The 16,494-nt window shown below is 34.9% G+C and overlaps 2 protein-coding genes and 1 long non-coding RNA gene across 5 annotated transcripts; 1 reads left to right on the top strand and 2 right to left on the bottom strand.

Annotated features, from left to right (window-relative positions):
• Positions 1-718: 718 nt before the first annotated feature.
• zmp:0000000984 lies at positions 719-4,962 on the top strand. 2 transcript variants are annotated; one of them, NM_001440627.1, is given in 3 exon segments: positions 771-1,495; positions 1,735-2,775; positions 3,302-4,962. In NM_001440627.1, coding segments are annotated over 2 exon segments (1,173 nt in total). In that variant the 5' UTR covers positions 771-1,495; positions 1,735-1,947; the 3' UTR covers positions 3,647-4,962.
• On the bottom strand, positions 4,689-12,138 carry LOC103908832 (uncharacterized). Its single transcript, XM_087237270.1, has 2 exons — positions 11,084-12,138; positions 4,689-7,457 (listed from the first exon to the last, which is right to left on the bottom strand). Exons 1-2 carry the CDS (start codon positions 11,174-11,176, stop codon positions 5,544-5,546), a joined length of 2,007 nt encoding a protein of 668 aa, XP_087093396.1. The 5' UTR covers positions 11,177-12,138; the 3' UTR covers positions 4,689-5,543.
• Positions 12,139-12,520: 382 nt separating this feature from the next.
• Positions 12,521-14,890, bottom strand: LOC141385765 (uncharacterized). 2 transcript variants are annotated; one of them, XR_015476631.1, is made up of 6 exons: positions 14,786-14,890; positions 14,216-14,268; positions 14,025-14,084; positions 13,848-13,949; positions 12,940-13,594; positions 12,521-12,854 (listed from the first exon to the last, which is right to left on the bottom strand). It is a non-coding gene; the product is annotated as an uncharacterized LOC141385765 (long non-coding RNA). The 2 variants fall into 2 exon arrangements; XR_015476632.1 differs by having other exon boundaries at positions 12,940-13,096.
• Between the last annotated feature and the right edge of the window lie 1,604 nt (positions 14,891-16,494).

Raw genomic sequence — 16,494 nt, 5'->3', positions numbered from 1 at the left:
AATCGATACCCAGCTGATTCAGTCATTTTATATGAGGACCGCGCTTCCTTCTTCTTTTTTTCTTGTCAACATAAAGGCAGTGAGGTGCGCCTTGTCTCCGGCCCCTTGTTCAACTGCAAGGCATAACTTACAGGACGATAACGTATAACCCATGCCTACAGACACATTTGAAGCAAAATGGAAGAAGAATATTGCTGTTTGATACAGACGTGGTGATGCTAACCAGTGCTGATGTTGACCTGGATCTGCGTAATAAACGCAACAAATAGGCTTTACTTTTTATTTTACAGCTTATAAAGCATGTATGCACATTAATGCAATATCATATTTAAACAACAAAACTGTTTACAAAAAGTCAACATATGCGCTCGTTGTTGTCTTTTCATCACACAGCGCGCACTTGAACCGCGAGGGAGAGAAATAACCATATAGCAAGACATAATCTTTAAAATAATGATTTCTGTTAAAAATGTAAAAAGTTTTGTTATTATAATAATAACAGCGGGGCATTAAATAAATGCATATTTTCCGTGGAGCGGGCAATTTCAGGAAGTCTGCGATTTTTATTTGACGGAAGACAAAAATATATGATTGGAAAAAAACAGCCTATGCTGGTTATTAAAAAGAATCAGTCAGTATTTTCGTTTTGTAATATAAATTATTTAAATAAAAATAATTTAGGGCAGTCTTATTTATTTTATTCATTTTATTTAGATTATTCTGCTCTTCTGTTTAAACACTGCAGATGCGTGAAGATGCTCTGTTGTTCTGTTCTGTTATTAATATGCTAGCATATAAAAATAAATCAGTATTTTAAAATGCAATATTGAATGTGTCAGACACAAAATAGACACGTCAATTTGTTTAATATAAAATTAATAGCCTAGTAATCTGACCAGTTAACCATTAATAACCGATTAATGAGCGGCGGTTGTCGGTTAGCAAAATTAACCGAAATGAGCATCCCTAGTAGCTATTTAATTTACTTTTTCTATGTAAGAGAACTTGATTAAAAAAAATTTTTCAACATGCTTGAACCATCTACACAATTTAGTTCTGTTTGGTTTTTCAACAGTATTTTGTTACAAAGAAAACAAAAGTGATATTACGGAAGCGTAGAGCTGCCACCCAGGTAAAAAAAAAAACTGAGCTTTATCACGTTTGTACAATATACTTTTCACGTTCGTACAATATAATATCACGTTTGTACAATATAATATCACGTTCTTACAATATAATATCACGTTCTTACAATATACTTATCACGTTCTTACAATATAATATCACGTTCTTACAATATACTTTTCACGTTCTTACAATATAATATCACGTTTGTACAATATACTTTTCACGTTTGTACAATATAATATCCATTTGTACAATATAATATCACGTTCTTACAATATAATATCACGTTTGTACAATATACTTTTCACGTTCTTACAATATAATATCACGTTTGTACAATATAATATCACGTTTGTACAATATAATATCACGTTTGTACAATATACTTTTCACGTTCTTACAATATAATATCACGTTTGTACAATATACTTTTCACGTTCTTACAATATAATATCACGTTTGTACAATATAATATCACGTTCGTACAATATAATATCACGTTTGTACAATATACTTTTCACGTTCTTACAATATAATATCACGTTTGTACAATATACTTTTCACGTTCTTACAATATAATATCACGTTTGTACAATATAATATCACGTTTGTACAATATAATATCACGTTTGTACAATATACTTTTCACGTTCTTACAATATAATATCACGTTTGTACAATATAATATCACGTTTGTACAATATACTTTTCACGTTCTTACAATATAATATCACGTTCTTACAATATAATTATCACGTTATTACGTGAAAACGTAATTGTTTAGGCTACGTTAACCTGGTGCGATTAGAGCGTGAGAAAATGTCTCGTTTAACTCAGTTAATCAAGTTTTATTTTATGCTTGGATTGAGACATGGGGAAATTTTGCAGCTACTGATCAGCTTGGACAATGTTGTTATCAGCATGCGGACACTGAGAAGGAACCTAAAACACATGGGGCTGTACAGGAGGAAGAATGAGTCTGATCCGATGGAAGTGGCTGCATTTCTTATTGATCAGCTCGAGGGACACGGGAGGCTCCATGGATACAAACTACACCACCTGAATTGCATTCAAGCGGGTTATGTTGTCACTCAGAGTACTGTCCGTCATTTGCTTAAATATCTAGATCCTTATGGTGTTGAGCAACGACGCAAAAATCGTCTAATCCGACGGTTGTATGTTAATCCTGGACCAAATTTCATGTGGCACGTCGACTCCTACGACAAACTGAAGCCCTTTGGAATCTGTATAAATGGAGCCATTGATGGTTTTTCGAGAGCTATGATTTGGCTTCATGCCTTTTCAACAAACAGTGATCCCAAAATCATTGCTGGGTATTTCATAGCAGAAGTTGAAAAGAGGCTTGGGACACCTTCCCAGATTCGCTCCGATCTGGGAACAGAAAATGTCACAATGGCAGACATGCAAAGATTCTTGCGATGGAGTACGGATCATAACGTCACTAACTGTTTTATTACTGGGTCTAGTAATCACAATCAGCGAATTGAAAGCTGGTGGGCCTTTCTGAGACGGCATCATGCTCAGGACTGGATGAATCGTTTCCAGGATCTAAAAGACAATGACAGTTTCTCTGGATGCTTTTTGGACAAGCAGCTCATATTGTTTACATGCCTGAACGTCATTGAGGTATACGTCACCATCCTTATACTTTCTCGTTTGTGTGCGTGCGCGTATATTGCGTGTGTGCGTGTGTGTGTGTGTGCGTGCGTGCGTGCGTGTTTGAGAGAGAGAGGGGAGAGAGAGATTGATGATGCTTACTTACTGGGTATTCTACACGTTTTCTTTGACAAGTAGCTTATCACAACTTTACCCCAGTAATATTGTAATGCAGTATTATTATATAGCCTACTTGAAATTCTGAAACTTACGGCTATAGCTGTACTCTTGCTGCCCTACCTCTTACAGAGTACATAAAATGTGCTTTGACACCACTCATATAACTATAATAGACTTAATATGATTCTGTTCAAGACTTGAAACATGCAATATTTCACTGTCCAGACACATTTACACAATATCACACAAACAGGGCAATTCTTGATACCATCATTCTATCACAACCACTGTTATTATTTTGATGAAAGTATTTTTGACAAACTGACTTCTTCTCTGTCCCTGTGTTTTGTTTTTTGTTTATTTCTTTTTTTTACAGGAAGAGCTCCAGCAAGTTGTGCATCTGTGGAACACCCACATTATACGCAGAAGCAGAAGTGCAGTTGCCCCAAGTGGACGTCCGATTCTGATGTACACCATCCCTCATCTTTTTGGAGGACAGGATTATCTAAAAGAGGTTTCTCAGAATTCAGTGGATGTTTGTAAGCAAGAATGCCAACAGAGAGGACCTTATACCTGTGATGAAACAGTTTTCAGCTTGTGCTGCCTTATAATGTCAGAGAACTTCTTAACTCCACCAAGTACAGCAGATGAATCCATTGAACTGTATCTTTTCCTGAGAGCCTATATCCTGAAGGACTTACAACTTGGGCACTTTTACTGATACAATTTTGGGCACATCATTTTATTTGTGTGACAATTTATCACTTTTGTTATTTATTTGTTTTCGTTTTCTAATCAAGATCATAGCAAGTGAATGCCGACATATTAAACCAAATCTATGTACTCAATTGAACAATCAAAATGAAACAAATCCCTTGACATTAACAATTCCAAATGCAGTGCCAAAGTGTGGTTGCTGTACACTACTTTGTTTTAATAAACTGAGATTTTTAGTTGCAGTGACAATACTATAGTCTAATTTTTGAGAAAGATACATATTATTTGCATAATCTGTAAAAAATTCTTTAAGGTTTTTTCCTAAAAGAAAACTATATAAATATTTTGAAAATTTACAATGTCTTGTTACTTTTGATATGTCACCTTTTGAATATTGGCAAATTACAATCTATGACTCATTTATTGGTGCATCTTTAACCAGTTCAGCACACGATAATACATAACCTCCAAAACATTATTCAGACAAAAGGCAGGAAAAAACAAAAGTACAAAGATTCAAACTGCCTTCTTAGTTTAAACATATTCCAGATTCTTTCGGAAGATGAAAACACTGTAAATGTGATCATTCTTTATCTACATCCATAAAATACATTCAACATAAATAATATGAAATACACCTTTTTATTTTGTATAAGGTGGCATTATGTCTTTATGGCTTGAATTTTGAGTATTACAGCATGATGTTTGTAATGGAGTTACTGGGTTGTTTTCAAATAAAAACTCAACTTCAGAGATGATTTTTCAACAATAAAATTCCTCCTTATTTTTAACTGCTTTTTGACTGCATTGTGATTTAAGCACCAATTTAAAGCTTGGTTGTTGGAGCAGGTGGACAATCTGGAGAATACAAAATGAAGATTAAAACTAAACTTAATACCAACTTATACAATGACTGGGTAAAGCACCAATAATTGTGTGTGTAATGATGTTCTATTTGATACAAGTGGCTAACAGTAATGTATTACAAATGGTTTTGGTGTTTCTTAAAATGTTATATAATATATGTTATATGCTATTCATTGTCATTTATGAGATCTTGTAACCAGTGTCTTTAAATTGGATAAAAACATTGTTCAACTGTTATCCACCCTTTAATAGTTTCTTGTTAACTAGTAAATAGAAATAAATCATAATTATTTAGCAATAAACAAACACCGTTATATATAAATCTCCCTTTAATTTGAATGTAAATGGAAGAAAACATGGACTCTTAATAAACACTGTAAAACTCAACTCAAATACCAGTGTTCTGTGTACTTTTTTCTCGTCAAATATTGCTTCAATAAAAAAATGCCAATTAAATTATCTCAAGTCATTCTTCAAAATATTATAAAGCGAATGATGGCAAAAAGTAAATAAGATACTTTAAAATAATAAATCTCTTGAATTATTGCATTAAACATACAACTTCTTGCATTTCACAGAATTATAACACAGACCTGTTAAAAACAGCCTAGGCAGATCTTAAGAACTGTAATTTTAAACCCTTGCTGCCAAACAATATGAACTGGTTAGACATGCTTAGTTAACATTTCAATTGGTAAACATTTGAACTATGAAACCTTTAAGAACTGTAATTTTAAACAATGTGGACCTCTTGTTGCATAATAATATGAGCTGGTTAGACATGCTTGGTAAACATTTGAATTATGAAACCCTTAAATTGAAAAAAAAAATTGTTCTTGTGAAGAAAAAAATTATCTTCTATTTTTGAAAGGAAATTCAAATACAATTACAGCTTTTTCCCCTAACATATGTAAGCTCTTCCTCTTTTTTTCAAAACAAAAATGTGATCATTATAGGTTATTTTACCATATTAATTTGGACTTCATTGTTCCATCAAACTTTTCATTCTTTGGTTTACACATGGTGTACTTCTATCAGACTATGCTGAACTCGTAAGAGCTTTTGGCGGCTAAAACATTGTCAAGTTCAGTCCGTAGCTCTGGGTAAGAGGTGTAGGTCCATGGTAGTTCCAGAACAGGACCACACGTGTGTGCCACGGGTCGTCGTGCCAATCCATCCGACGATGTGAACAGGACCTCTATCTGGCAAACACAGATGACATCTGACCCAGTAACAAACCTGAACATCCTTCTAAACCCTATTTCATCAAGTCCTCTGATGTACTGTTGCAGAAATCTGAAGCTTTGCTTCTCTGCCTGAGTAGTGGGAGATGCAGAAAACAACTTCAAAAGCTTTCTAGTTGTTGGCTTTTTCTCTTCATACATTTTTAGGACATCTTTTGGACTTTGAAAAGCTTCTTTTAGGAAATGGCTTGCAACTGAGGACATTTTCTCTGCTGCATATGCTGGTTTTTGGATTAACTGTTTGTGTGCAACTTTCAAAAGAAGGCCTTTTAAGTTCTCTGTGGTTGGAAGCACTGATACATCCAGGCGATCCATGAGATCCAGCAGTTCATCCCTGTCTTCATCTGAAAGATCCTCGTTTAGAGCCCTCGTTACCAGATCCCTGTCTGATTGACTAAGATAAAAGAGAAGACTATCAAACAGCATTTCATTTGATACTTGATTTTCACCAAAGATGAGTGCCACCGTGAAAACAGGGGAAAGGCGACAAGGAAAATATCCATGGTCTTGAAATCCCTTCAGTAAAATTCTACCCATGGACTTCCACTCTTCCTCTTGCCATTTAGGGGACAGTGAAGGCACCCTGAACTCCTCCTCTTCAGCTGTGTTATCGAGAAACTCTGACCAAAATGCAGCATACACATCCCTTGATACGCCATCAGCATCATCTCCTTTTTCATCAATATAGATGTATTTTAGAGGGTAGCCCAGGAGTGCTGGATCTTTGAACTGGGTGATCATCTCCTCCAGAATATTGACCCTATGAAGTTTGATGGTGATACAGACAAGATCATATGATGCTGGAGAACTCATTGCTTCATTGCTTATGGATGGGTTTGGAGTACTGACTGCTATGTTTATTGAAGGAGGTGTAAGGGATGTGATGACCAGATCATCATCTTCAAGTATTACAGTGTCATCAAGATGACAAGCTAGAGGTTCTCCAAGGTAGGGGCCAATCATTACCTCTGATGTGTCCGATGCATCTTGATCGGCATTCGTAAAATCGGATGACAAGACCACAATTGTTTGAGGAGCTTCCATGTCATCTTGAGGTGGATCAGTCAGTTGTGCTGAGGTGTTCACATGCGTTTCCCCATTTTCAAAAGCTTCCTCTTCATCATCATCATCCTCATCATTGGATATTTTTTTAGTGCACAAGTAAAATCTCAGCATTCCCATTTTAAGTGCATAGTATAGGTCTCCAACTGTGACATCTTCATCAAATACAGCCTCTTCTTGATAGTCCAATATGTCATGATTAAAGACTTCCCACCTCCCAAATTTGTTTTTTCCACTTGGAAAGAAAAGATCTTTAGCATGCTGTAAAATCTCAGATTTTTTGGCGTCTTTGGAAACATGGAAGGTCCTTGTTCCTCCTCCTCTGCGCTTTCTCACTTGCTTCCCTTCATGGATCCACCCCAACTCAATTTTTCGAGTCTTTTTTTCAGCCCATCTATTATTTTGTGCATATTCTCTTTTCCTCTTGGACCCAAATGTCTCCTCATGGTCAGGTTTCTTCTCATTTTCATTGATACCCATCCTTTGCTTCAATCGTTCAAACAATGAGTTTTTTCTTGAATCTTTTGAACTTGCACTATTGTTTTGCAAGCAGAACCGTCTTGCAGCTATCCGATCACCATATGTTGGGATGTAACCAGACAGGGTCTTGTCATCCATGAGATCAATCACTGTGGCATCAATCTGTAATGACAAAAATATTTATTACTTTACAAGTACACAAGGTATACCTGCTGCCTATCCTGACTGATTACATTAATTGTAGATCACAATAAAACGTAAAAAATTATAAATACACTCTTCAGATGTTTTTAATTTTTTTTTTTCTATAATAAAGTGAAAAAAAAGAATGCAGTTCCAACCTATGCTGAATAAATTACTACAGTTGGTAACAAGTAACAGAATAACATTTATCCAATTTTGCTGATTACCTTTATTAAATTATATTCTCTCTAAACTATATTTTCTCTATTAATTTAATCTTTACAAGATATCGTCAATTATAAACACTATAAATTTGGTTAAAAACATCTTGGTTGGCCAGTTTTAGTTTGATATCATGTACATTTTGTATCAGTTCCCTTACAGAATAAAAAATAATGTAATACATTCCTGATTCGTTTCTTGAAAACAAAAGTCACATTTCCCTGTAGCTTATTTCCACTGTTTGAATAATATATTGTTTAAACCTGGATAACTCCCCTTTTGTAGCTCCCCTTTTCTTTTGGGCAGTCTGGGACAGGAGGTGGTGAAGGTGGCCTCGGTGGTGGCGGTCCATTTTTGTGCGTGTGGTGGGTTCCCTCACGTTGGCGTGAATGCTCACTATTGCCTGGGGTGACCTTATTATATTATTCGTACTTGTTTCTTTTTGGGATTTAATCCCCCGTGTGTCTATTTCCTCCTCCAGTTAGTCTCAGCCCTGCAAGTTTTATTCCCTGTTTGTCTTGTTGCCCTTTTTTAAAAAAAGAAAAATGTTAAACTTGTATTTTAAAACCTATTTTTCTAAAATAAAATGTATTGTAAATTGTGGAACCACTTCTTATGCATCATTTAGTGGAGCTATCATTTATACAAAATAAAATTTGAGTTAAAAAGAATAGAACTAAGAATTTTGGCCCTAGCCCTGCCCTGGCCCGAGACACTCAGGCCCTAGCCTAGCTCTTGTCCAACAGCCTATCAGAATTCTCAGCCCGAGCCTTACTGAAGCCCTTTTTTTTTTGACAATGTGTTTTTACCTGTCATTCACACAGCTTTTTCTACTTTTGCAGACATTATAATCATTCAGTTTTGTTTTAAATGGCAAATTAGTAATATTTTTATTTAGTTTCATTATTAAGTAAATTTAGCAAAATGCTTGTAGTATTTTCTTTAATATGCAGTTTGATTGCAGACTCTGCTCAATGGCATTTTTTCTAAGATTAGTATGTATTGAGTATTTTTTTGTTTGTTGCTCAGGTACAGAACGCAGCTTTATTGTCCAACGCGCCTAAATGCGCATCTGAATCAGGGGCGTTGCGAGGGGGGGGCTTTGGGGGCTTAAGCCCCTGATCTCTTGGAATATGTTGCACTTAAATAAAAATATGTTGTATAACATTTATTTTGTTATTTAAGTACTAAAAATTACCACATACATCACGAACATTCCACTTAACGCAGCGTTTGTGTCAGGTAATTAAACCGTCAGCTGTTCAGCAGTACCTGTTTCTACCGGCAGGTGGGAGTGGCTCTGTTGTCACATGGTGTTAAAAAAATCCCGCCACTGCACATCATTCATTTATTATTTTGAGGAGCTGAAGCTAATGAGGTAATAATACAACTCTTTCGCGAAACTGAATAGTTTTAACTACTGATGAAGCTTGTTTCCACAGTATAAAATATGTGTAGTTTTGGTGACATAAAATAACTATAATCAGTAAAATGTGCATCATATCAATGTAAATACAAGTAAAAAAAACGTAAATTGTACTAGCTTTCTAGATATCATATATTTATATGATACAGCAAGTCACATCTGTTTCTGTAATAGTTAAATCACAGTGAGTTTATGCACCTAGCTTATTATTATATTCTACTGTAACATGCTATGTCAGTTTGAATCAAATTATAAATCGACTTTCTTATGAAAATACCTAAAATGGTTGGAAGAACACACAGTTGAAGTCTGAATTATTAGCCCCCGTTTATTTTTCCCCCCAAATTCTGTTTAACGGAGAGAATATTGTTTTCAGCACATTTCTAATCATAATAGTTTTAACTCAACTCTAATAACTGATTTATTTTATCTTTGCCATGATGACAGTGCAATAATATTTGACTAGACGTTGTTTAAGACACCTCTATACAGCTTAAAGTGACATTTAAAGGCTTTAAAGGCAGGTTAGGGTAATAAGGCAAGTTATTGTATAACGATGGTTTTTTCTGTAGACTATAGGAAAAATATATAAAATCTTAAAGAGGCTAATAATTTTGACCCTAAAATGTTTTTTTTTTAAATGTAAAACTGCTTTTATTCTTGCTGAAATAAAACAAATAAGACTTTCTTCAAAAGGAAAATATCAGACATAGGCTACTGTGAAAATTTCCTTGCTCTGTTAAACATCATTTGGGAAATATTTAAAAAATAAAATAAAATTCAAAGGAGGGCTAATAATTCTGACTTCAACTGTATAAAAAAATTATTGTCGCAGTCGTGTAAATGATCAGTTAAAGCCTTTTTATTTTGATTCAGATCGTATTTTTATTCTACTACAGCAACAGCTGGATGCCTTCATCCATATTAGGGATTTCCTAGAATGTTCTACTACTTTTGTGAAGAATATATATGGAATTTCTGCTCAAGTATGAATAAAACAGGCATTACATGCATTTAAAGTGCTACAATGCCCACATCACCCTATTTTGAGGAAAACTGAAAAAAAAATCCCTCTGAAGAAATTTAAAGTAAACATATTTCTAGCATATAGATCTTTATTTTTATTTTTTTTGTAGCCTTAGCTAGCCTACTATTTTTGATAGAATTGTTATTATGTAAAAAATAGTAGCCTATTGAATATCAATATTTTGCAAGGTATTGAATTTAGAATTTTTGGGGGGGGGGGGTTCTTTGGGGCTAAGCCCCTTATCCCTTTCGACCCTAGCAACGCCCCTGATCTGAATGCATGCCGGGTGTGTTTAAATTCCTCTTTTAGCTTCAGCTGTCACCATAATAAAAAAAATAAATGATACGTACATCCCGATTACACGTAGCCCTGTGTCACCACATCCAAACTGCCTCAAATATTAGGCTAGGTTTGTGGGACATCAGTGATGTGCAGAGCAATTGGCACATGAGTCCGCGGGAGTGGTTTGTAAGAGTCTTTTGGTAACTGTTCTTATGTTACTTTGATATCATAGGCATATGCTGACACGTGCATAAACACATAATAAATAACAAATGTAACATTTCTCTACGCTTCCGTAGTAAAGAGAGTTCGCTTTTCTTACTGTTAACTTGAAACAGTCGGATCATGCCCTGCGGAGGAGTGGGTATATGGGGTTGCATCGTAAAAGAATGCAGGGCTATTACACGTGATTTGTCCTCATGCTGAAAACGTGACTTGACGTATAGGAGACGCAAGAAGAAATCAAACATTTTTTTAAGGAAAATTACAAAAATAGTAACGCACATTGACTTGGATAAAGAACTTTTATCATTATTAAGTAACGCGTAACAGGCATCACTGCCCGGGAGGTAGTGGGTTCAAACTCGCCCGGGCCCTCGTACTTTCACCGTGCGATTTGACTCATTTTCCAGTAACGACAGCACTTACGTTTTCTTGTTGCATCCGTTGGAGACATTCTTCGGGTACACCACGATTCCGTAGAAATCTCAGTAGTGGGCTATCCACGTTTATTGTGGCCATGTTGCAAGCAGCTCATAGCTTAAACTGCCAGTTTTCAGGTAACGTTAGGCGGGCTCTTCGTCTTCGCACCGGACAATAAAGTTTTCACGTAATAACGTGATAATTATATTGTACGAACGTGAAAAGTATATTGTACAAACGTGATATTATATTGTGTAAGAACGTGAAAAGTATATTGTACAAACATGATATTATAGTGTAAGAACGTGATATTATATTGTAAGAACGTGATATTATATTGTACAAACGTGATATTATATTGTAAGAACGTGAAAAGTATATTGTACAAACATGATATTATAGTGTAAGAACGTGATATTATATTGTAAGAACGTGATATTATATTGTACAAACGTGATATTATATTGTAAGAACGTGAAAAGTATATTGTACAAACGTGATATTATATTGTACAAACGTGATAATTATATTGTACAAACGTGATATTATATTGTACGAACGTGAAAAGTATATTGTACAAACGTGATATTATATTGTAAGAACGTGAAAAGTATATTGTACAAACATGATATTATAGTGTAAGAACGTGATATTATATTGTAAGAACGTGATATTATATTGTACAAACGTGATATTATATTGTACAAACGTGAAACTATATTGTACAAACGTGATATTATATTGTAAGAACGTGAAAAGTATATTGTACAAACGTGATGTTATATTGTAAGAACGTGAAACTATATTGTACAAACGTGATAATTATATTGTACAAACGTGATATTATATTGTAAGAACGTGAAAAGTATATTGTACAAACGTGATATTATATTGTACAAACGTGATAATTATATTGTACAAACGTGATATTATATTGTAAGAACGTGAAACTATATTGTACAAACGTGATGTTATATTGTAAGAACGTGAAAAGTATATTGTACAAACGTGATAAAGCTCAGATTTTTTTTTTACCTGGGTGGCAGCTCTACGCTTCCGTATGATATAGCTTTGGCTATTTATTTATTTTATATATGGCTGTTTATATTGTTAATAATTTGCATAGTTAATATTGTGCTTTGATGTTTAGTTTATAAAGATTTTTTAAATGTTATTTAATAAAAAGTTTTAAAAATCGTTTTTTTCCCATAACCCAACAGGTAACCCAATGGTGGGTCAATTTGGCACCGACTTTCAGTTGGGTTATTTTAACCCAAAACATTGGGTTGTTAAGGTCAACCCAACAATTTGGGTTACAAAAACAACTAATTTGTTGGGTTATTTCGCTAAAAAGTGGCTTTACCACTATATATTAATAAATTTATATTATTATTATTATTATTATTATAGTAGTAATCTTTATATGTAAATAAAATACACAGCTTTTAATACATTGGCAAAGCTTTATTTAAATCCATGAATTTAGTGTCACTCCTCCAACAATAACAAATGTCTGAGACCAGTTTAGTTCATCCCCAAGCAGCAGGACAAAAGGGTTCTGTATCTGTTGCTCCTCCAAGTATACACACATGAATGAAATAATGTCCAACATTTATTGTCATAAATTATGCACCTAGGTCGCAAATCAACAAATGTTTGTTTTGCCTCCTGGTATGAGGGCCGAACCATCTTGCTGCACAATCTGTATAGCAGTGGAGAACGGATAGCTGGCTGAGTTGTTTAAACACCATCTCCAAAGTGGGATCTCCAAGGCTCTCTTTAAATCAAACAGAAAAAACACAATAATTAAACTCAAAACAAGCCCCTTATATCAAAGGTGAAATTATGCAAGATTTTCTCACCAGGATCCAATGCTCTCCTCTCTTTTTTGCAATACAAGAGAATCCACAGTGATGAATCTCCCCAAACCTCAAAAAGTTTATCTTTGGCGTTGTTGTAAACTTCTAAGAGCCCACAAAAAACCAGGGAGAATCTTTCGGTTGTCTTCAAAGCAGAATCCTTTTTAATAAGAGGAAACTCAGCGTGGCTGTGGCGTCATCGAAAGCAAACTCTCAACTCCACAGCAAAACATAATACATTTTATACATCTTACAGCATGTAGGTGGGGTCAGTCATGGGGGACAGTAAAACAAAGCATGCAAATGAAGTCTGGGTGCCATGGTTGCAAATGAAGTCTGGGTGCCATGCTGATCTCATCAATAGATAAGTACATCATTACAACAATTTGCAAATGATGTTCTGGAGACAGGGAATACAATAGATACAGCCATGCTGTGAAACCATTAATTACATCACTTTAGCATACAAATGAAGTCTGTAGTCAGCAAGGCAAGGTTAAATGTCCCTCCTATATGGCACGTCCATGCAATGATTTAATTAAAAAAAACCAAAGAAAATAACTTTTCAGTTATACGTAGAGTATTGTTCATTTGGAATTAGATGCTAGAAATTTATATTTCCACAGCGTGTTGGTATAAAATACCTGTCTTGAGCAATCTAAAAATAAAAACAAAAACAGCACTTCAATCCATGCCAAAGAAACAGTAGACTGGATTTATTAAAGGGATATTTCACACAAAAATGAAAAAAAAATATAATAATAATAATAAAAAATTATATATATTTATAATAATATATATAAAATAATTATATATATATATATGTAGCTCCAGGACATGGAGTCACCTCTGCTGCTGAATGAGTGTATGGGTGTTTCACAGATTTTTGGGTGTAATCATCATTTACTCACCCTCAAGTTGTTGATTAATTGTCTTATTTCGGCTGTCCACAAATGACAACTTGATGGACAAAGCAAATCATCCTCCATATACCAAATGATGTTTTCTCCAACCTTAAAACAAATTTTTTTAATTGTTAATTTGCACATGTTTGCAGGACCAAATAACAACAAAAATCATGTACTTACCCAGTTTAGCAACGGAGAAAAGATAACTGGAAGGCTGCAAGTGGTCATCTCCAGGGGTACCTTAAACAGATAGAGAGAAAAAAAAAAACTATGAAAATGTGCATTTTTAGCTGCTTATTGCTTAAGTGTGTGTATCTGTGCATTTTTACATCATGTAAATATTACAAAATACAGAGCTGTTGTTTTCTCACCTTTCTCAGCAAGATTATCAAGGAGGTCTAAACCTTGCTCTGTCCAGAGCAAACTACAATGAACAAACAAAAAATAAACCACAAATGAACATGAGCTGACAGACAACATTTATTATTTCAGTGGTCACAGCATCACTAAAATCTCACCTGAATAGAAAACTGGGCAAGGACAATGTATGTTTAAGGGATTTGTATTTTTGTTTGTTTGCACATACTACTATTTGCCCATTAACATACTTAACTTACTACTATTATTATACAAAGCTAACAGATGTTACAATTCTTATATATATATATATATATATATATATATATATATATATATATATATATATATATATATATATATATATATATATATATAATTTTGTTAGGCTTATATTTAATTGCTGTATGTCATCTATAACTGATTAAAAATTTCCATTAGCATCTAACATTATCAGGGTGTGGTTTCATCCCTGTAGGTTAGTATAAGATGTAGTAAAAATGCAATTTTCAGGACCTTTAATATAGTACACACAAACAGTAATAACAACAACATTTAACTTTCAATAGTTAATAATCAAGTACCTTGAAATGGATAATGAATCCTCTTTTGATAAAAGATGATATAGCAAGCTGGTCTTGTCCACAATAATATTCAGCTGCAGGCCCGTTCAAGGTTGACTTCTTCTTGACTAAGTTACAGACAGAAACGTTGCGATCCATTCAGCGCCCTCTAGCGGCGAATAATAAACAATAATATAGGGCTCGGTTTGATGTCTCTGCTGGGTCCTAAAGGTGAAAATGTATGGAGCTAGATTTGTTTCTTTATTATTCAATCAAAAATATTTAGTTTTAAAGAAAAATTAAGTATGTAGTAGTTAAAAAAATAATATTTCAAATAAAAAACACGTTTAATTAAAAAACTTATGTCAATGATAATAAAATATTTTGGATTGCAAAAAATAATCAATTGTCCTATTATGCAGTTACCACAATTTTCATTGCACACTCATTAATTTTGCTCTCTTTTCTGCTGTCTTTTATTGCACATCTAGAATCTTTGCTTGCAGGTTGAAATGTTTTGCTTGTGAGTTGAAAAGTTTTGAACCCATGAATGCCGGGGTTAATTTTGTGTCTTTATTATTCAAACAAACATATGAAGTTTTTGACCAAAACTAGGTACAATGCAATTTAAAAAATTCACACTGCAAAAAATAAACTATTGCCATTTTATGCAGTTACCACCAGATTAATTAATTGTGTGCACATTCATTTTGCTTTCGGTTTTGTTTCATTTTTGCAGATCTAATATCTTTGCTTTTGAGTTGAAAAGTTTTGCAAGTTGAAAACTGCATCTCAGTGGGCGGGATCTTATGAAACACCTTATTCTATTGGTCATCTTGATTGAGGTCACAGGTTGGCCACGCCCATTACATTTTCGCGCGGTTGGAATTGCCTTCCGTTACAGGAGGGAGCTAATGGCGAGCAGCAAGTCTTCTTTAAGGTAAGGTAACTGAAACTGTATAATAACTTGTGTATTACCATCCACATTTCCCATCTGATTATGTTACGACTGCTAGAATTAAATTCTAGTCAGTGATATTTTTGAATTTTCTCGATTAACTAACATTATGCTGTCGGCAGGGCCGGAGCAAGCTGAACTGCCGCTCTAGGCAGAGGACAATCATGCCACCCTCAACCCCAATGTGAAAACGAAAGTGATCGGTTATGAAAATGAAGTGAGGTGTCGCAGACCTCTTTTCCAGCGCACTATGCGCGGATATAACTAAGGACGCGTGGGTGCTGATGTAGGTGTCGCTGATTCCGCCCTCTCTATTCTGTCGTCTATGGGCGAATATATCTAAGGATGCGGGTGGTGAGGGAGGTGTCGCGGACATAACTGAGGTAAGGGAGGGATATAACTGAGGACGCGTGGGTGCTGATGTAGGTGTCGCTGATGCCGCCCTCTCTATTCTGTCGTCTATGGGCGAATATATCTAAGGATGCGGGTGGTAAGGGAGGTGTCGCGGATGCCGCCCTCTCTATACTGCGGCCGCCTAGGTTGCCTTTATGGACGCGCCGGCCCTGTCTGTCGGCCATCAGTAAGTTACTGTACAGTTGTAAAGGACAACGCAAGGCCAGTGTATTTTGGAAAATATACATTGATGTACCGTTTAAGTCAGGCTTTTTGTCTGTAGACGATAGCCAGGTGTACAGTAGGTCTGCAAACAGACTGGGAAACATTATCGGCAGCCCGTTGCTCTTAGTTTCCACTCAAGAGCTACTGTCTCTTT

Source organism: Danio rerio, chromosome 1, assembly GCF_052040795.2.
Source record: "Danio rerio strain M-AB ecotype USA chromosome 1, GRCz13ab, whole genome shotgun sequence".
In the NCBI taxonomy this organism is placed as follows: Eukaryota; Metazoa; Chordata; class Actinopteri; order Cypriniformes; family Danionidae; genus Danio; species Danio rerio.
Note: the sequence above shows the minus strand (reverse complement) of the source record. Positions and strands in the feature narration are given on the sequence as shown.

Bases quoted from the DNA above. Each gene is read 5' to 3' on its own strand.
- zmp:0000000984 (XM_087234995.1), top strand. From the start codon at position 1,948: ATGTCTCGTTTAACTCAGTTAATCAAGTTTTATTTTATGCTTGGATTG. The intron at 2,776-3,301 runs GTATACGTCACC...TTTTTTTTACAG, and splicing joins CATGCCTGAACGTCATTGAG to GAAGAGCTCCAGCAAGTTGT.
- LOC103908832 (XM_087237270.1), bottom strand. From the start codon at position 11,176: ATGGCCACAATAAACGTGGATAGCCCACTACTGAGATTTCTACGGAAT. The intron at 7,458-11,083 runs GTAAGTGCTGTC...TTGTCATTACAG, and splicing joins AACGGATGCAACAAGAAAAC to ATTGATGCCACAGTGATTGA.